The sequence below is a fragment of the Corythoichthys intestinalis genome, chromosome 5 (genome assembly GCF_030265065.1).
Source record: "Corythoichthys intestinalis isolate RoL2023-P3 chromosome 5, ASM3026506v1, whole genome shotgun sequence".
NCBI classification, from domain to species: domain Eukaryota; kingdom Metazoa; phylum Chordata; class Actinopteri; order Syngnathiformes; family Syngnathidae; genus Corythoichthys; species Corythoichthys intestinalis.
In genome coordinates this window covers 52,559,415-52,580,685 of record NC_080399.1, presented here as the reverse complement: position 1 = coordinate 52,580,685, position 21,271 = coordinate 52,559,415, and the positions used below count along the sequence as shown (strand labels likewise).

Genomic DNA, 21,271 nt, shown 5'->3' with positions numbered 1-21,271 from the left:
ACGGTTATCTTCCCCATTTGAAACATGCATGGTAGGTTGATGAACTACCTCATATTATCAAAAGATGTCAATGTGAGTGTGAATTATTGTTTATCTCTTTGTGCTCTATGATTGGCTGGCTATCAGTTCAGGGTGTTATCTATTTTCAGCACCCCCAGGGACCACATTAGAATAAGCGGCATGAAAAAATATAAAATAGTGTTTTCTAATAATTCCTGTTTACAGATACATCACTCGAATAAAATTACGGTAAATTAAATTCCGATTAAACCACTGGAAATATCTGACATCGGCCAATGCCTAACAACCTGTGCTGCCACCTAGAACTTTGATAGTTTCTGGCTTGTGCCATGATAATCAACGCATTGACGAGTTAACAAAGAGGAAAGTTTGGGGAAAAGTCTTCAAGGTCTTTAAAACAGTTCAATTTTGGGGCCGTTTACATGGTGACGCTCCGAGAATATGACAAATTTCATGTTTGCATTTACGTGGTTCGTCTCCTTTTGAACAATGTCACAATTCCATGTGAAAATGATGTACTATTCATGCCAGGCCCTAGGGGGCAGTGCAGTTTTACAAGGCGACAGCCAACGGTGCACTTCTTTGACCACAACCTCCTCAGCCTGGAAGACAACAAAATTTTGCGTCTTCGCCTTCCATTTTCACCGTCGCTGTGTAAAGGCGTGGCCATTCCACAACACAATCGTCGCATCTTGGTGTCGCAGTGTCACCATGTAAACAGCCCCTTTGATTGCCACACAGTTTTTTTAAGATGATCAGATTTTGATATCTATTCACCCATTATCTCTACTGATTATTATGTACATGTCACCCCATAAAAACATGAATATGAAAATATAACAACGATACAATGCTTAATAAAATACATTGTGGATAACACCCATTTGGTCCATGTTGGTGGTATTTTGAGTCTGCATGGTTAAAATATTGTGAAGTAGTGACAGCATAGTGCTACTATAGTGTCATAGGTGAAACACTAAACAGTACACTCTAACGATATAGGCAATGTGAATAATTAGAGGTGGGGAATAATACAATGAATACCCAGAGAGGCAGTTATTGTATAAAGAGGCAGACATTAGGTGATAGATTTTTTCCCAGATGTCCCAGATTCAAGGTCAAACTGTAATTATTCAATTCCTCTGTCCTCCCAAGTGTCAAAGTCAGTTACTTACTTTAGACATTTATAACAGCAATCAAAGAAAGCGCTGTCATACAGTTTAATTACCATAGTGTTAAAAAAAAAAAAAAAAACGGATCGGAATCACAGGGACAGTCAAATAACATTTACTCAATGTACATAAAACATAAGAGTAACTGCCATGTCTCATACTGTATATTGTGTGAGTAAGTTTGCATGGCTTTTTTTTATTTAAAGAACAGTGATATACGAAAAAATAAAAGAAAATAAAGGGCCTCTCAAATGGAGAAAAAAAAAATAAATAAAAAAAATAACTTTTGTTTGATGCGCCTGTCTAAAACGCTTAACTTGGCTTCATAAAAAAAATAATAATAATAAAAAAAAAAAAAACAGCAAACATCACCAAAATGCGTTTTAAAATGTCTACTCAATCCCACCACAACCACTTAAAACTATTACAATAACTGCCTCACAACCACTTAAAACAATTAGAACAATTGCATAAATATTTAGGATTTAGTGTACCTGAGCTCTTTTAAACTACTGTAACATATTCCTTTGAGCTGGATAGTATCCAGTCCTGTAACTTAAGTCATACCAAGTCATGGGGACGTTTCAGGTTTGGGGATGAAAAAAGGGCATTACACGGACGCTGTTTTTTTTTCCTTGAGAAAAAAAAATACATGATGTGAGCAAGAGTAAAATTCAAAATCTTGATGCTTAGGCCCTTTGCAAACAAAAATAAAAATGAAAATCACAACATGAAAACAGAAAAAGAGTGCATTTCACCTTTCAAAATTGACTCAGCAAACACCTACAATGATAATGGTGGCATTAGAATAGTTATACAATTGTTGTTATGTCAATTCTAAGTCAATGCACAACGGGCGTTTACATGCACAAAAAGTATCGACTTTCTAGGTGTGATCCATGCAAATATATATATACACATATATATTAATAAATGGTTTACAAGCACTTCAAATGTAATAATTATGATAAATTTTAAACATGTTACTGTCCTACCGAATTATTTTTAAACAAGAATAACGTAGACAAATGCTTGTCTTTATTAAATGCTTCATTGAGTGAGTCCACCTAAATCCGCTCCAGCTGCTCACTTAGACACAACGAGTTGCTACAACAAGTGTTTAACAAGCCAAACGATGCTTGACGCATGCGGCACTCTGTTTCGGCTTCCAAGCATATAGACCCTACTCACGTGACGTCACAGCCACGCCCCCGCGCCATGTTGTCCGTATACTCGTCATGTTAATGCATTAGCGCTTCGTAAATTCCCCCTATTATGGCGTGTTTTTCTGCTCGTTAACATTAATAATCAAAATGGTGAAGTCGTGTGTGGCGGTCGTTTGCAAAAACAGAGAAGATAGATGGAGAGACTTGAAGTTTTATCGTATTCCGAGAGACCCGGAGAGGAGAGCGAGATTGACTGCTGCAATTCGACGAGAAAACTGGGCTCCAAACGACTACCACAGATTATGTAGTAGTCATTTTATATCTGGTAAGATGCATTTAATATATATTTAGAGGGTTTTGGGCTGACAACCACAATTAAGATCATTGCTAGGCTAATCGCCGACAACATACACTCAGACGTTGTGAATGAACTACCTGAAAATATATAATTATAAGGGGATAATAAGACAATTGTCATACAATTAATTTACAATTTCACTATTGAGGTCAAAAGCCAAAAAATAAATTCAACTAGGGACAATCTGGAGCTATCGCACTTCAAATTTATTACATATTATATATGTATGTAGTGAGAGTGCTATCGCTAAACCATATAAACATTAAAAGCCCTAGCTCCATTGACAAATGACATGAAATACATTAGACTTGACAGTGGATGTTAGCAAGAACAAAAGATTTTGAATTGAAAATTTTGTAACTCACCTTCCCGAGCACAAGATAGATTCCTGCCGAATTTTCGTGTACGAGGACCTGTTTCACCCAACCAGCAACGTAGCATTTATAAGCCTCCAAGCTCTTAAAGTTTTTCAAACTTTCGTGAGAATAGGCTGATTTTGTGTGGACAAGATATTTGTAAATATCAGGGTCAGGCAAAGATGGCGAAGACAGCGGGTCGAAAAACATCGATTTAGCCATCAAATATGGATCTGGCGAATGGATAAACTGAAGCTTTTCCACATAACGCCTTTTATGCAACGCATTCAATGAGTTTACGGCGTCAGATAACACCGGGGCTTCCATGAATTGCTCTATAACTTGCACAACTAATTGAAAACAATGAGAATAGGTCTAAAAAATACGGACAATATGGCGGCCGGATACAGCGACACGTCATTTTGTGACGTAGGTGAGTAGGGTCTATATACCAAGATCAAATGTTAACGTCTGTCAATCATCATTAACTTTAATAAGCAACTCCAGTGCAATGCCTGGTCAATGAAAGCAGCAGGAGGGAGAGTGAAACAACGTGATCGGATTCGGACAGCTCATCTGTATTTATTTATTTATTTTTTAATTGGATAAAAAGTCCATGATGGACTGAGGGCGCCAAGTTTTTAAGCGCGAAGTAGCGAGGGATCACTATATATCTACTTCACATGTTGCTGTTCTCCACACTGTGATTACAAGCCTTGGAGGAACTTCAAAATCGGTTCTGGAACTGCTCGACCGCTTTGAAGAAGTGAGCCTCTGACATTTTAGATGGAAAAATGGCTTCTAGCAAATCAGAATTCCTACATTTTTGTCGATCTTTATGTGAATGACATTTTAATTCCTCATCTCGGATAAAACAAAATTAGTCTCAGACCAGTAAATATGTAGCTCTGCTACCACTTGCCATCTTCTCTGCATCCAAATGCACACATAAATGCTAAACTAACTTCCTTATTTTGTTCCCTATATCCCAGATTACTGTAGTGTTTACTAAACCACATCCTCTTATTATAGACTTCAGGTACGCGCATGTGTGCACTGCAGATGTTCAACCGTTACTGCGAGGGGAGCTATCGCCCAACTTCAGTTTGTAACTGGGGCTGACAAACGGAGACCAACTTCTTCGTTGCCAATGTGACACGAATCCACAAAAAATATTTGTCCTCATAAATGGCAATACAGTTCAAGCAACCCTCAGGAATCGACCAAAATGTACTGTGCATGTAAGCGCACCCACTTACAGAGAGAAGCCTTGTGATTGATCAGAATAATGTTTTCCCATTTTCATCATAGATCAACTTGGATTGGCCCCAGCTCCTTCTCACCAGGATAAGAAGGAAAAAAGGTGATCCACAGATGGATACATGAATAATGATATGAAACTTTATCAAGTAATTAAAAAAAGAAAAAAGAACTCAGTTCTACAAATTTACAATCCAGCACTTTTTGTACAGCATCCAATTTATCATAGAAAAAAACTGAATGCTCATGTGGGTTTCTGGATCTGGGACGGCAAATATGAGAAATAAAGGAACAGATATGATGTAACGATGTGCAATTCAAGGAAAGAGTTCTAATAACTATTTAAAAAGACATCTCATGGGAATATCGAGACATGACTTCAAGATAGCCTTGCTCTGGACTGCATCATGCTGTATAGAAAACATTCAAACTTTTGTGATGCATCGATTTAGATTTTTGACATTTAAAACTGTAAAGGATAAACTATACTGTTTAGGACTGAACTAAACACAGACTTTTGTTCTTTATAAATTGACATTGCTATTATAAGGACAGACTCTATGCCCTACATGCCTGATGTAAAAAAAATTGTCTCATGCAACAATTTTAAAGATTTTTTTTTTTTTTTAATCAGTAAAGCAACATTTACTTTCATCTCGACCCATATATTTCCCAACTGACAACCAGGGATTTAGTGTTAATTATTATGGTGAAGTGTTTAATACAGTTTATTTACATATTAAACTGCACATTATTTTTGTTATTTTCGTGTACTGTAATATCAAAAATAACAAAGTTGCATTGTCGTTTTGCGTGAGTGTACTTTGTACATCTCAGCAACAAGAGAGGCAAATCCAGAAAAAAGCATGCATATGGATGCTCTTCCAGTCACGAGCCAAACAAGCACTTCTGTCAGCTGTCCAACATCAAATAAAAAGTCTACATTGTCCAGCAGTGTGACAGGTTTTGAATCAGGCAAATGGGTCCAAAGCAGTAACCCGAGAAGACTACAGTCTCGTGGCTAAATCAAAATTAGCACACAAATACCAATATGGGCAAATTCACAAAGAATTTTGAACAAATGTGTTAGGAGTAAGGCTCAAAGCCAGCCAGAAAAGCCAGGAGGAAATAGCTGCTGGAAGAGAATCCCAGGTAATCACAATAAGAAGCTTAGCACAACATAAGAAAACAGCACGAGAAAACAAAATCCAGTTTTTATAGTTTGTTTCATCAGATCAATTAACGGGGAGGGATCAAAGTGTGCAGTAATAAAAATCAAATGTGGATGAGGGGGTCTGCAATGAGTACTACATATATATGTATTTAGAAATAAACTTACATGCCTAGTAAACATACTGTACAACTACAAACAACAAACTTTGGATTGATTAAATTTTATTATTCAGAATATTAATTCCATATTTTTTAGTCCCCACTCAAACATAGGCGGGGTTTGACTTTTGGGGGGGCAGGGTTAGGGTCAACATGCCCCCCCAAAAGTAACCAAGAAGACTACAGTCATATGTATGTATGTATGTACGTATGTATGTATGTACAGTATGTATGTATCTATGTATACCGGTATACATACATGTACAATATGTACAGTATGTATGTTTCTATGTATACCGGTATACATACATACATACAGTACAAACATGCATATATACATACATACATACATACATACATGTGGCGGAAAACATAGACAAGGCTAAAAAATCAGTTTCTGCTCTTGCACCACTCTTTAAAATAAACTGCCGTATGTTAAGCCAAAAGAACTGTTGTGTTTGATAGAACAATATGTCTATATGCTGCCATAGCAGTTTCATGGCGCATTAAGCCCCCGAACTAATTTTAATTTGTCCGTTTTACCCTAGAGACCCTCGTTTACAGACACCGCTTAACCGCTTTTGTTTCATTCCAGCCATAAAAAGAAGGTAAGTATTTATATTTATTATTCGAAATGCCTGTCATTTTTAGCTTAGAATCATTAATTGATGTCTAATATTTAGTTTAAAAAAAAAACGACTAAATAAAATTATTCATTAGCATATTTTAAACTTTTAAACAAATTAGGTCCCAATGAAAAAAATAGTGTCTGTAAACAGGTCACCGATATCTAACTCATAGCTATCGCTTAATTGTATTTTTTTGTGTTACTGTCGCATTTTCCCCGATATTTTAGATGATAATTATCCATCCAAACAAAGACAAAAAAAAGGGGGGGGAAAAAAGGGGTTAAAGGGAGTGTAAGCGTTTAAAAGGGTAAAAGTTTGAAAAAGAAAATCTCGACCACTCCTTGATGTCAGCGATTTCTGCATGGCAACCCTTGTTTTATTACCATGTTTCACACATAAAATCCCCCCAAATATATTGTATATATAACTGTGGCCATTCACAGCTGTGTCTTTACACTGGGTGCGACATGCTACACAGTTTTTGGATCGAAACAAGGTAAGTACGTGATAACATCTCGTTAAAATCATGGAGTCTTTAATTATGCTCTCTCATGCTCTCACGTCGAGTTAGGATTTGGGGGTTTTAAAATGTATTTTTTTATATGCTCAAAATTTTTTCTTCCCCCAGAAAATTGAGATTTTTAAGCGTTCCAATGATGATATAGGAACATTTTGAAATCTCGCCAAATTTAGGGTCTCAGAGTGGAACTTCAAGTCACCTGAGTGTTTTCCGCTATATATCTTAATATATACAGTGGGGCAAATAAGTATTTAGTCAACCACTAATTGTGCAAGTTCTCCCACTTGAAACTATTAGAGAGGCCTGTAATTGTCAACATGGGTAAACCTCCACCATGAGAGACAGAATGTGGGAAAAAAAAAAAAACAGAAAATCACATTGTTTGATTTTTAAAGAATTTATTTGCAAATCATGGTGGAAAATAAGTATTTGGTCAATACCAAAAGTTAATCTCAATACTTTGATATGTACCCTATGTTGGCAATAACGGAGGCCAAACGTTTTCTGTAACTCTTCACAAGCTTTTCACAGACTGTTGCTGGTATTTTGGCCCATTCATCCATGCAGTGATGTTTTGGGGCTGTCGTTGGGCAACACGGACTTTCAACTGCCTCCACAGATTTTCTATGGGCTTGAGATCTAGAGACTGGCTAGGCCACTCCAGGACCTTGAAATGCTTCTTACGAAGCCACTCCTTTGTTGCCCTGGCTGTGTATTTGGGAACATTGTCATGCTGAAAGACCCAGCCACGTCTCATCTTCAATGCCCTTGCTGATGGAAAGCGATTTTCACTCAAAATCTCTCGATAAACGGCCCCATTTATTCTTTCCTTTACACAGATCAGTCGTCCTGGTCCCTTTGCAGAAAAACAGCTCCAAAGCATGATGTTTCCACCCCCATGCTTCACAGTGGGTATGGTGTTCTTCGGATGCAATTCAGTATTCTTTCTCCTCCAAACACGAGAACCTGTGTTTCTACCAAAAAGTTCTATTTTGGTTTCATCTCACCATAACACACTCTCCCAGTCCTCTTCTGGATCATCCAAATGCTCTCTAGCGAATCTCAGACGGGCCTGGACTTGTACTTTCTTCAGCAGGGGGACACGTCTGGCAGTGCAGGATTTGAGTCCCTGGCGGCGCATATTGTTACTGATATTTGCCTTTGTTACTGTGGTCCCAGCTCTGTGTAAGTCATTCACTAGGTCCCCCCGTGTGGTTCTGGGATTTTTGCTCCCCGTTCTTGTTATCATTTTGACGCCACAGGGTGAGATCTTGCATGGAGCCCCAAATCGAGGGAGATTATCAGTGGTCTTATATGTCTTCCATTTTCTAATAATTGCTCCCACAGTTGATTTCTTTACACCGACCATTTTACCTATTGCAGATTCAGTCTTCCCAGCCTGGTGCAGGTCTACAATTTTGTCTCTGGTGTCCTTCAACAGCTCTTTGGTCTTGGCCATAGTGGAGTTTGGAGTGTGACTGACTCAGGTTGTGGGCAGGTGTCTTTTATACCGATAATGAGTTAAAACAGGTGCCATTAATATAAGTAACGAGTGGAGCCTAGTTAGACCTCGTTAGAAGAAATTAGACCTCTTTGACAGCCAGAAATCTTGCTTGTTTGTAGGTGACCAAATACTTATTTTCCACTCTAATTTGGAAATAAATTCTTTAAAAATCAAACAATGTGATTTTCTGTTTTTTTTCTCCACATTCTGTCTCTCATGGTTGAGGTTTACCCATGTTAACAATTACAGGCCTCTCTAATCTTTTCAAGTAGGAGAACTTGCGAAACTGTTGTCTGACTAAATACTTATTTGCCTCACTGTATATATAAAGGGAAAGTTAAGAATTTATAAAAATAAGAAATGATATTAACAGATCTAACAAATAGATTTAAAATGCAGATTATTGTCCAAAATACCCAAGCGGCCAAAACAATGTCACACCAAACTACCGTAATTCATTTCAGTCTGCGGGATTGTTTTTTGCGTAATGCAACCATAATAGAAAGGAGTGCTTCGGCCACTCGTGCTCAGTCAGCTGGGGAGTCCCATTCATTCCCACAAAAAAAAAAAAAAATATGATATGATATCACTCTGCCCTGTTTGCCTCGACAGCCTGTTCCCTGCAGAGCTGCTGGAATACAAATGTTGCTGTTGGTACAACGACATGTAAGCTTTAAGAACTTTATCCTGAAAACATAGCCAACACTATTGATTGCGTGGGTCATCGGTGATTCTCAAGCGTGCATATGTTGTTTTTTAAAATGAACTCCACCGACTAATTACCGTATTTTTCGGACTATAAGTCGCAGTTTTTTTCATAGTCTGGCTGGGGGTGCGACTTATACTCAGGAGCGACTTATGTGTGAAATTATTAAAACATTATTATATCATTTCACTTATTATTTTGGTGTTTTGGAGTGACACTGATGGTTTGGTAAACTTGCTAGCATGTTCTTTATGCTATAGTTATCTGATTAATTTTTAGAAGCTATGTTACGTTAACATACCGGCCACGTTTGCATTTCATTGTTCATGCATCATGTAACATTATCATACTGTACACTTATTCAGTATGTGTTTATGTATTGTATTTTTATTTTAAAATGCCTTTAAGGATGACATATCCGTTCTATGTGTTGGATTTTATCAAGTAAATTTCCCCTATAAATGCGACTTATACTCCGGTGCGACTTTCCTCTTCATTGCACATTTTTGGGCTGGTGCGACTTATAGTCCGAAAAATACGGTAAACCCCCGCTAACTCGAAGATTTAAGCCTTATGTCAAAAATTCTGAACTTCCCAATGACATTTTCAGCCACTGAGGGGGCACAGCCACCCCGAATGTCCGCCTATGCGCTCAACAAACCTTTATCCATTGGCCCAAAATAAGCATATAAAAAGGATTGGGGAAAGTTCTAAAGGTTTGTTTTTTTTCGATGCGGATACCTACCGTATTGTTCGCAACTGAGAATGAGTCACACCAGCCCAAAAATGCACAATGAAGAGGAAAAACAAACATATGAGTCGCACCATAGTATAAGTCGCATTTTTGGGGGAAATTTACTTGATTAACTCTAACACATAGAACAGATACTGTATGTCATCTTTAAAGGCAATTTAAAATAAAAATACAACAGGGAACAACATGCTGAGTAAGTGTACAGTATGATAATGTTACATAGTGCATGAACAACGAATGCGAATGTGGCCGGTATGTTAACGTAACATAGCTATTAAGAGTTATTCAGATAACTATAGCATAAAGAACATGCTAACAAGTTTACGAAACCATCAGTGTCACTCCAAAACAACCAGAATAACATGTGAAATGATATATCAATGTGTGAATAATTTCACACATAAGTCGCTCCAGAGTATAAATCGCACCCCCAGCCAAACTATGAAAAAAAAAGCGATTTATAGTCCGAAAAATACGGTATTTAAAAAAAAAAAAAAAAAATCAGCCGATTGCTGGTACCTGAAGCCGATTCAGTAATACAATATTTGATCAACTTTTTCTTTAAGCACGTTATTATGAAAGGCAATTGTAACACTTATTATATGAATATGTATCCTGTATTCTATTTTTTTTCTTCCTGCTACTTCTTTTATTATCTTCCATGTATTGTTTGCATACAACTCGTAAATACAATAACAATAAATAATAAAATTCAAACCATTATATTATCACTTCCAAACTGCCCCACTTAATATAGTGTATAATATCAGTATAATTAAAATATAAATAAAACAAACTAATGATAATTTTAAAAAAAAACAAAAAAAACAAAAAAAAACAAAAAAAACTTTTATTTCAATTAACTGCTCTAACTGCTTATTTATAAGGGGTGAGTGCAAACGAACACCAATTAAGTCGACACACATACACATAAAACAACACACACGCACTGATAACAAGCTGTTATTTCACAGCCCACTCAGGCGGCCAATCAAATCATTCCAGTGATGAGAACGCCCAAGGCTATATTTAACCAATGAAGGATGACTATCTGGCTGACAGACCCCTTCAGATGACCAGTAAGATGTACAACAGTTGGTGCCAACAAACCCGCCCCCAAGCCCCCATGCCCCGCTTCGCCTCTATTTCCAACCACCACCCTCATGGCTTTTTTGTTTCAGTTGCTCCACAGACCAAGAGGCTAATGATTATCAGAGGAGGGCAAAGTCCACTGAAGGCATGGCCTTGCAAGCCCAGCTGACATCCCTGTTCTTGGTCATATGTCATTTTGCCACGCACAATTTAAAAATGAAGATAGCTACTCTTAGTGTCTTGCTCAAAAATGTTTTTTTTTTTTCCTTCTACACTTACTTTGTAATAATTCAGTCATGTACTAGCCTGTACTCTTTTTTTTCTTTATTCTTTTTACATGCCACATCAATTTTCCTTCCAATTAATAAATCTCAATCCTGGTTACTTTAGTATGGTGTCTGAACAATTAACTCCTCTGTGGTTTTCCTGAACAAGTGAGCTCTCCCAAGCCCTCAGGCAACTTCACTGCTTCAACAACAAATTGTTTACTTGTCCATAGAGCCTGGACCCTGTCTTCACAAACTTGCTTGTCTCACTCATTCTAGACAGTGGACACTAAAACTCTTTCCCAGCCCCACTTTCTGCCTCATCTTCTATAGCACCCAGCCTTTCAGCACAAAACACAGCCCCATTTTCTCTCAACTCCCCCCGCAACCTCTCTTTTATTGTCCTCTTCTGAGGCCCAGACCTAATTATCTCCTGTTCTAGAGAAACCACACACACACACAACTTCACAGCTTTCACAGTGGGAAAAGCCTGTGGGAAGCATCGCAACCGTATGGGACCAATGTTTGTTCTCCATCTGGGTGACCGCCTCTAATCTGGTCAGCAAGACGCAAATACATACATACCTTGGAAAGCCAAATTGAAGGTGTCAAGAGGAAATACTACACTGATGGCATAGTAGCACATTGCCCTTCATTGCCCTTGTCAATGACTCTAGCCACTTTCAGCTGTGTTCTGTGATGGTGTTTCAGGTATGTCCGCTTGTGTATGAACAGAATCTGCTGGTTCACTTTACACCACATCCATCACATGGTAATTTACAGTCTAACAACCAGAGGTATAAAGCACTAATTTCAGGATAATACGATACAATATCAATTTTTTGTACAACAATATGATATATGCTGATATTACAAAGTCTGCTATCATTCGATTGGATACAAGTGACTTCAATTAATTTAATATCGATCCATAAATTTGGATCATGCTTAATTAATCAATACATATATCCAGATTATGCCTCATTACACCCCTACTAGTGACCTAGTCCCCATTCCGAATAATTTGCGGTAGATGTAGGCGTTCCTGTCTTTAAACAAGCTGTAATATTCTACTTCAGACACACAGGTTAATTACATAGCTCAGTGGTCTGAGTGCCCCGCTGCCTGGGCTCATTTCCCGATTGTGGGTTGCATCAGGATGAGCATCTGGCGTAAAAGCTTGCATACCAAATCTATCATATGGATTGTCTGTTTCACTGTGGTGACACCTTGGGGGAAAAGCCTCAGGGGATATTACTGCAGTGCCTGCTGGAGTACTTGATATTATTTCCTTATTCTGCTACACCTGAACATGGCATAATAACTTTTAACAGGCAGTAAGCAAAGACCAGAGAAATGATCAAAATGGCAAACAGGCAAACTGGCCGCCCAAATGTCAGACTAAAGCACATTTCATCGAATCAAAGTATATCACTACATACAGTCCACAAACTACATTTTTTTCTGACAAATGACACATTTTAATATATTTTCAACCGCCCACATTTTCAGTTTCTGTTCCCGAAAGGGTTCTCCAGTAAAATATCTAACCAAGTTTACAAAAGAAGCTTCTAAACTTGTTTTTTATCGAGCAGCAAATATGAGTTGGGATATGGTCAGTGGTGTTACCAGGATGCCACTTGTGAATGGGCATTAGTCTTACCTAGGGGGGTGGGGGGGGTGAATAAATAAAAGCTAAAATTCTCAAGTAGGTCGTAATCCACCGTAGGGCTACTGCACCTTAAAACATGTTTTGTTTTGTTTTGTCCTTGAGATAGCTGTTGTTGTGATTTGGTCTAATCACATAATAGTTATGTTAGGGGAGAATGTTTTTTTTTAGGTAACCTATTGTGGTTCCTCGGTTTTATTATTATTATTATTATTATACTTATTCTTTGTTCAGCAGCCCCTTTGAGCTCTATTTGAGCCCCTTAGAATCCTTCAAAATGCACCAAAATCGGCAGGCAGGTCAAGACCGGTGCAATGTTCGATACCGTGTAAAGACAAATTCCAAATAGATTACGTAGCACCCCCTAACAGTCATTCTTTGTCCCGCCGACGCTTTGAGCCCTACTTTGAGCCCCTCAGAATGCTTCAAAACTCATCAAACTCAACATCCAGGTGAACACTGGTGAAAACATAGCGCCCCGTAGGAACAAAACCAACATTTCATTTCTTTATTTTATTTATTTATTTATTTTTTAAATTAATTTAAGGTGAAAGAGGAGGTAACAACGCAAAGATTAAAACTTAGAACACATCAGTACTATATGAATGGATACCATACGCGGTGCCCAGACTGCCTTTAGTACTACATCCAGTTTTCTTTGGGTGGGCAGAGTGTGTCCGCGGGTGGGCACTGCCCTCCCCTGCCTGCCTGGTAACGCCCCTGGATATGGTAATCTTTACTTGTCCAACAGGGGGATAATTAAATGTTCCTTAAAGTGTTTTGTTGCATATTCTGGTGTGGGCTGAATTTTTTCCTTGGGACAGGTGGATTTGCTTCTGCTTTTGACACCAATCTCAATAAAAAATACTTTACCCAGAATGCACTTCGGAATTGGCTCTGGAAAATATTGTCAAAATTGACAATGATTTCTATTGAGAAATCATCTGGAAAATATTGTCAAAATTGACAATGATTTCTATTGAGAAACATGTATTTTTAATGCTTACGAAGGCATAAATATATTGTTAAATATTAGTTATTGTGTTCATTGAAATGAAAATAAGACAATAATTTTTTGTAACCTTTACTAAAAAGAACTTATCTCCCATCATTCTGATCGGCAAAACAGCAATAATTCCATTAATGCATCACCAATACTAGTTTCGGAGAGGCCCAGATACGCAATACGAAAATGCAGGTATTGTGAGTACTGATAAATAATGGACCAACACTGCGCAATATGTCCTCTTTGAGACTTCGTTTCTAACCGTCAGTTGTCCTTCCTAAGTCTGCTGATTACAAATGCCGCTGAAGAACAAAACGAAGAAAAAAACAAAGCAGAAGAAACAGAAGAATTCATTAAAGGTAGAAAAAAGAATAGCTAAAACTCGTTTAATATTCTTGTAAGACGGCCAATGAGAGAGTAAAGTCATCTGGTGTTTTGACCCAAGCAGAAGAGTTTTTATTCTGCTTTTTTAGCAGTCTTTTTTTTTTCCGTTTTTTAAATCTATCAATAGTATCTAGGCAATACTATCAATAGTGGATACATGTAAAATGGGGAAAAGTAGGCTAGTCCATAGACTTAAAAAATCTATTGACACGTCGTCATTCTTTGTGTCACGCCTTCCCGTAGGGGGCTGTACCAAAGTCCGCTTTATTTAGTGATAGTCAGTTGAAGACAGAACACGCTACAAGCCTAAACTTGGATTTTTGAAAAAGTACAAAAGCTGTACCTCATACAAACAGGATGGGTTGTCTCAGGAGTGATTTGTTCTAGGATTCAAAGTAATCCTCGAATCCTCATGTCACATGACACACAAACAGGGACACAGACGGGACTGCTCATTGATGCCGGCAAAAATCTATCAACATATTCGTTGACAAACAATTTATTATTCGATTGTAATCGAATTAATCGATTAGTTATTGCAGCTTTAGTTCCAAATTCCAACGTTACGTTATTTTAACATACTTTTTATGAGCGTGGTCAATTGTCCTGTCACAGAACCTCTCCGTATCCATGAACACAGTAATTTAAAATGGATGGTGCATCCAGCAGCATCTCACAAACACGCTCACAGAATAATATAGTAGCCCAGATATTAGAAATAATGTGGTAAATTACATACATAATGCTGTCATGAGTAGGTTTCCAATGGCAATTTAATCACTTGACTTAATTACCTTAAGTTTCCCTCTTTTAACTGTATCACATGATAAGCAATACTCAGAATCATATTGCATCTGTGCACCGCGGCAGAGATGTTATCAGTGCTTTGTCACAAGCTCTTGTCACTCATCACTCGCACACTGATTACATTAACCAAAGAACCAATATGTTTCCAAAGAGACATAACTTGCAGTGGCAGAAAAGTTTTAACCTGGTCCAAGTAGACCTTCAATCTAATAAAACACTCAAAACTATCAGTAATAGTATTCTCTGGGCCCCTATTTTTCTTTACTGAGCTCATAAGCAGCTGAAACGCACAGTGTCGCTTGACACACAGTATAACATCTCAATCTAAATCTAATGATCAAATATTCACCTTATCTCTCTCTGGAGTATACACTTACACAGTGCAACACATGCAGCCACTCTAGTGTGCCCCAGATGTTCAAATCTCTGCAGCAGAAAATGCGGTCAAGGCATATCAATTGAATGTAATCCCTGAACTTGATGAGAGTCACTCTTAAGGGAAATATGAGTAAGTATACTAGTATAGTACCCTTGGTCAAGGGGTTTGAGACACTGAATGTTGAACTGTCTCAAAACCATTGACTGCAGGTGTCCAGTATAAGAGTATCTATACATCATAGCACTCTCCTAGATTCAGAACTAGAGCAATTATGTTTTAAAACACTTTCTTGGGAAACACTGCATAATGATGCTCTCAGGCCTTAAATGTTAGGAACTTAGCTGGAGGAAATTGGAATGAATCAGATGACAAAAACTGGCACCTTCAGAAGCGTAATAATATTAATATCCTATTACACCATGTGTACGCAATGAGCGCAAATTGAAAATACAACATTACAAAGGGAATTTCTATTATCGGTAGAGAAGACAATTCAATTGCTTCAGTAATTTAATACAGTAAACACACTAAAACCAATGCATAGAAGAGTAGCCTGTAAAATACTAATATTAGGGCTGTCAAACGATTAAAAATTTTAATCGAGTTAATCACAGCTTAAAAATTAATTAATCGTAATTTATTGCAATTCAAACCATCTCTAAAATATGCCATATTTTTCTGTAAATTATTGTTGGAATGGAAAGATAAGAAACAAGACGGACATAAACATTCAACATACTGTACATTAGTACTGGATTTTTTAAAATTTTTATTATAACAATAAATCCACAAGATGGCATTAACATTATTAACATTAGCCACGTTTACATGCTGACTTTTATTCATACTGATTCAAATAATTCCGAATGGAAATTTCAGATCAGCTGTTTACATGTCACTTCATCTATTCCGATCCAGCGTTTACATGTGTCTGCCTTTATTCCGAAAGGACGTTTGACAACTGCCGTCTGACATGCGCAGATTAATCAAAACAAAGCGTCATGTTGCAAAACATGGAGATCGATCGTCAGATCAGCTGCTGTTTTAACTTTTCGAGTGGAAACAAAACTTCAGAATGACACGCCGTTCATTTAAAAAATTGTGTGGGCTGGTGGAGGGATTCATGGATATAAACTTTCCGCCGGACTCCAATTAGGTGCGCTGTGCGTGTGCTTGAAAGCCATGTTGCAAGTGACGTTACTTACGTCACCAAGTGACGTCACCACATCAGTACTGAGCATGTGCAGAAAGAACGCAACCAGACACCATTCCGCTTCCCTGTTTACATGATATAATTTTACTTCTAATCGGTTTGGGAAAAGGAATATTCCACCCCTGTGAAACGGAATGAAATTCCATTCGGTTTGGGCCTGTTCATTCCGAATGAGGTGTTTATATGGAACACATTTATTCGGTTTGAACATCTAAACCGATTGCAATTGGAATATTTGGCTCCATGTAAACGTGGCTAGTCTTTCTGTTAAGGGATCCACGGATAGAAAGACTTGTAGGTCTTAAAAGATAAATTTGAGCACAAGTTATAGTTTTTTATATTAAAGTGTTTATTGGGAATGCCAGTTCTCTTTGCATTGAGCACTTTTCGTTTTGTGAACATTATTTTTTTTGAGAGATAGGAATATTATTTTTGTTGCGCTTTCACTAAATGATACTGTAGCGACTTAACTGTTCCGCCCAAATGCATGATGGGAAGTTGATCAACCATGACTGTCAGTAGTGGCTGCAAATGGTATACAGTATGTTCTGCAGTGTGTTCAATTCGACGTGTTAAGAAAAAGATCGTCTCATACTCCGCCCAAATGCATGATGGGAAGTTGGGCAACCATGACTGTCAGTAGTGGCTGCAAAACGGTATGTTCTGCATTGTGTTCAGTTAAGCGTGCCTGTGTGCACTCGTATTACCCTGCTTTTCGCCTTCAATGTGCTAAAATGGCGTCATTGTGAACTATTTGAGGCAACGCATGAATGGGTCATCCCGCGCATGCTTTAATTACGTCATATATTTTAAAGTGATTAATTTAAAAAATTAATTACCGCCTGTTAACGAATAAATTTGACAGCCCTAACTAGTATATACTGTATATTCATTTGAGTCCAATGGGACTTTCATTCATTCAGCATGCAGAATGTGCTGCACTGCCAGAATGGTCATTAACATCTGAGAAACAGGCTCATCTGGATCCAGTGAATCATGTATTCCAGTGATATGTGTTCATGTGTCACTATGGGCATATCCAAAGCCTATTAACAGCTTATGTCCACTGAAGTGTCTGTAAAGTGATGCAATAAGACTGGATTAGAGGATAAATGAATTGTTAATAAAGCAGGATGGTCATTTGAATGATTTAGAAATATAACAAAAAAAACATAAATCAACAAAATACAGCTAAACCCTTTGGGCAAAATATAATTGAGGATTTTTTTTTTCAAATATACACTGCTAAAAAAATTAAAGGAACACTAAAATAACATCATCTGATTCTTACGAAATATTTGGTTATTTATATAGTTGCATGCGCTGACAACTAAATCACTCAAATCAAATTTATTAACCCATGGAGGTCTGAATTTAGAGTCTTATTCAAAAAGTGGAAAAACACACTATAGGCTGATTCAACTTTTATGTGATGTCCTCAACACAAGTCAAAATGAGGCTCACTAGTATGTGAGACCTAGACGTGCCTCTATCACCTCCCTACAATGCCTGGGCATGCTCCTAACAAGGCAGTGGATGGTCTCCTGAGGGTTCTCCTCTCCTGGACTAAAGCATCCACTAACTCCTTGCATAGTCTGTGGTGAAAGATTGCTTTGGTGGTTGAGGCAAGATATTGTATCCTCAAAAATTTTCAACTGGATTCAGGTCTGGGGAACAAGCAGATTAGTCCAGACTCCATAGCATCAGTGCGTTCATCTTGCAGGAACTGATGACCCACCTCATCCACATGCAGTTTAGCATTGTCTTGCATTAGGGTGTTGCTCTGGACACTACGCCACATCTTGCATTGATATGCCCCCCTGGGTGAGCTACACCACCTGAGACACTTTTGTGGCTTTGAGACTCCTTCTAATGCTATCACTGAAGTGAACGTACAGCCAGCATTCAAAAGGGACCAAATCATCAGGCAAAAACTGAGAAGTGATCTAAGGCAGCTACAAGTAAAATGAAACATTCTGCACCTGGCCCTGTATTTTTGGACTGTTTGAATTTCCACATATGGCACTGAAATGTGCAGTTAATCCCGCGATCACGGATTATACTTTTTTGAATACTATATTTATCATTACTATACTATACTATACTATACTATACTATACTATACTATACTATACTATACTATACTATACTATACTATACTATACTATACTATACTATACTATACTATACTATACTATACTATACTATACTATACTATACTTGTCAGACATTTACTATACTTGTCAGACATGTGTTCCAAATGTGCCTCATGCCGGTTTCAAGTATCTTCAGGGTCCTAATTCATGTAATAAACTAGGCTGAGTGAGGACCGATTAGCATCTCTTTACAGTATGATGATTGGATTAACTTCCGGCGTGTCATAAATTTGTGTGGCTGCAATATTGACCTCACCCAGATGAGGCAACGTTACGACTCAATTTTCAAAACGTCACTAAGCTTGCACCAAGTAGCATGTATTGATTACTAGTCATTACTCAGCGATTATCCTGAAGCTGTCGGGAGCCATCCGGCATAAATCAGACTAAATTCTGGGCTTGTATCTTGTCAATCACAGGGCACATAGAAACAGACAACCAGCCACTTTGACATTCCTTGTCACGAACAAACCCATGCCATCTGCATGCATGGAATTCAGGCGAGTGGATTACTGCACTGTTTGTGACATTATAGTAACATTCTACACATTTGCTGTTGGTGCACGTGTAAATCAAATCTCCTGCCTTTTACTTTTACTCACAAATCCAAGCTCATAGTGTGTGACACAGGTTTGACATTTCACGTTAATGTTGAAATGAGCAGTGTGGGGTCAAAAAAAAAAAAAAAAGGCTAGCTTTCAAAATTGTAAAATGTTTTATTACACTTCAATGACTGCTGTAAATGATGGCGTCTGTGATGTTCTGGAAAATGAAGTGATTTTGTTGACCATGCTTTAAAGAGACTTACTTCATCTGTTTCACAATGGTGCTTTTCCCTGACTCTCCAGCCCCTGCGGAATTGAGAGAAAATACAATATAAACTGTATGGATTTAAACACCTCTGTGTGAGCAAGTTTGAGGGAGGAAAATTGATAGAATGGAAATGGGCAATGGTGGGAGGGGAGAGGCGAGTGAGAGAGAGAGCGCATCCTCCTTTTAAGTGAACGATTTGGGTGGAGATGGCAGAAGGAGGGTGCAACCATTTTCCTCAAACATCCTTTACAAGATCATCTCCATGAACTTGACACTGCACGAATAATTAATGGCTAATCATTGAATCAATTTACAATCTATTAAACCGACAAGATGACGTTGCTGGCTCTGCCATGTACCTGGTTTATAATGAACACGCAGGCCCAGGTTCAATGCATGCATAATAAAACATCAAATTAGGGTGTATTCAGATGTACTCAAGTAACAAAACCAATGTACTTTATCAAATTGGTAATCGGGCAATATGAAAAGAGACCCTGACTCTGATCCTTTGACGACGCCTGTCCCCACCCACGTCGTGGTTCCACAGAAGCCCCGGCGTGGTTCTCTTACCGAGCAGCAACAGCTTGACATCCTTGGCCGCGGTGAGACCGTCTTCTTTGAGGTTCTTCTCGATGGCTTTGCTCCGATCACGAGCCTCCCTCTCATCTGCGCTCAAAGTACATCCCATGGTTAAAGAACACAGCTTGATAGCGTAACCGGGATTGGCACCCACGAAAAGAGGAAAGCGATGAAAAAGGCAGGAATCTTATTGCAAATCCCGTTATCCTCTCCTATGATGCCTCTCTCTCAGGAGCTTTCAAAGCGGCGATATACCGTTAGAACATTTAAATGTCGTTTCCACACGTTTTGGTCCACGGACCAAACCCACGTAGCCTCCGCACCTATTAGTCTCTCAACGTGGACTGCAATGGATCCGTTTGTCCGTCCGTCTTCTTTTTCTTTTCTCACTTCTAAATCACAGCCGGCTCGGTTCGTCTCCACTCCGTTATTGAGCTGCTTGCATTGTTCGCGTCGACCTTCCTCCGTTCGGATCCTCTGGTGACAGGGACTCACTATGTGTAGAAAGCCACAACCTCCCGGTATCTCCCGTTGGGGCTCAGTCAGAGCTTCGCTACTTCATTCGTTCACTTGCAGGTTGCTGACGTCAGAAAAGGAGGGGTGCAATAAGAAGATGAGGGGAGAGGGAGATGCGGGAGGGGCTTGGGTTCTCTCAGTGGCGCGGCTTAGTGGCGCAGCTGAGGTACAGAGCGTTCTAAATTTTTGCCCGTGAACACCATCACAAGGAAACTATTAGATCAGTGGTTCTTAACCTTGCAAAATCTCCCGAACCCCATGAGTTTCACACGTGCATTAACCGAACCCTTTGGAATTAGAAAAATATTCAAAATCGAAATATCCCAGCTAGCAAGGTAAAACGTAACTGAATATCCATTCAAATTTCTTCTGATTTAGACAGCATGCTTCTAGACAAGCCAAAATGTATGTTTTATCTTTATTCCTGAATCATCATTAGACCACTAAACTAATACTGGCCTAATGTGCATATCTTGGAATTAAAATTTGGAGGAAAATATCTTATATTGTTTAACATTAACCCATTTAATCCCAATTTTTTCCCAGACATATTAAAGTCAGAATCATGTGTCATTGGTAGCCCTTTTAAGTAATCAGTAATAAAAAAATT

At 38.3% G+C, this 21,271-nt stretch overlaps 1 protein-coding gene across 1 annotated transcript in view; it reads right to left on the bottom strand.

The window, feature by feature from the left end:
- LOC130915650 (guanine nucleotide-binding protein G(o) subunit alpha) overlaps positions 1-20,727 on the bottom strand; it is a 191,899-nt gene extending 171,172 nt beyond the window's left edge. The window contains exons 1-2 of the mRNA XM_057835613.1: positions 20,137-20,727; positions 19,559-19,601 (exon numbers count right to left, since the gene is read on the bottom strand). Of these exons, the coding sequence (XP_057691596.1) occupies positions 19,559-19,601; positions 20,137-20,254 (161 nt within the window). The 5' untranslated portion in view covers positions 20,255-20,727. The remainder of the gene's footprint in view (positions 1-19,558; positions 19,602-20,136) is intronic.
- Between the last annotated feature and the right edge of the window lie 544 nt (positions 20,728-21,271).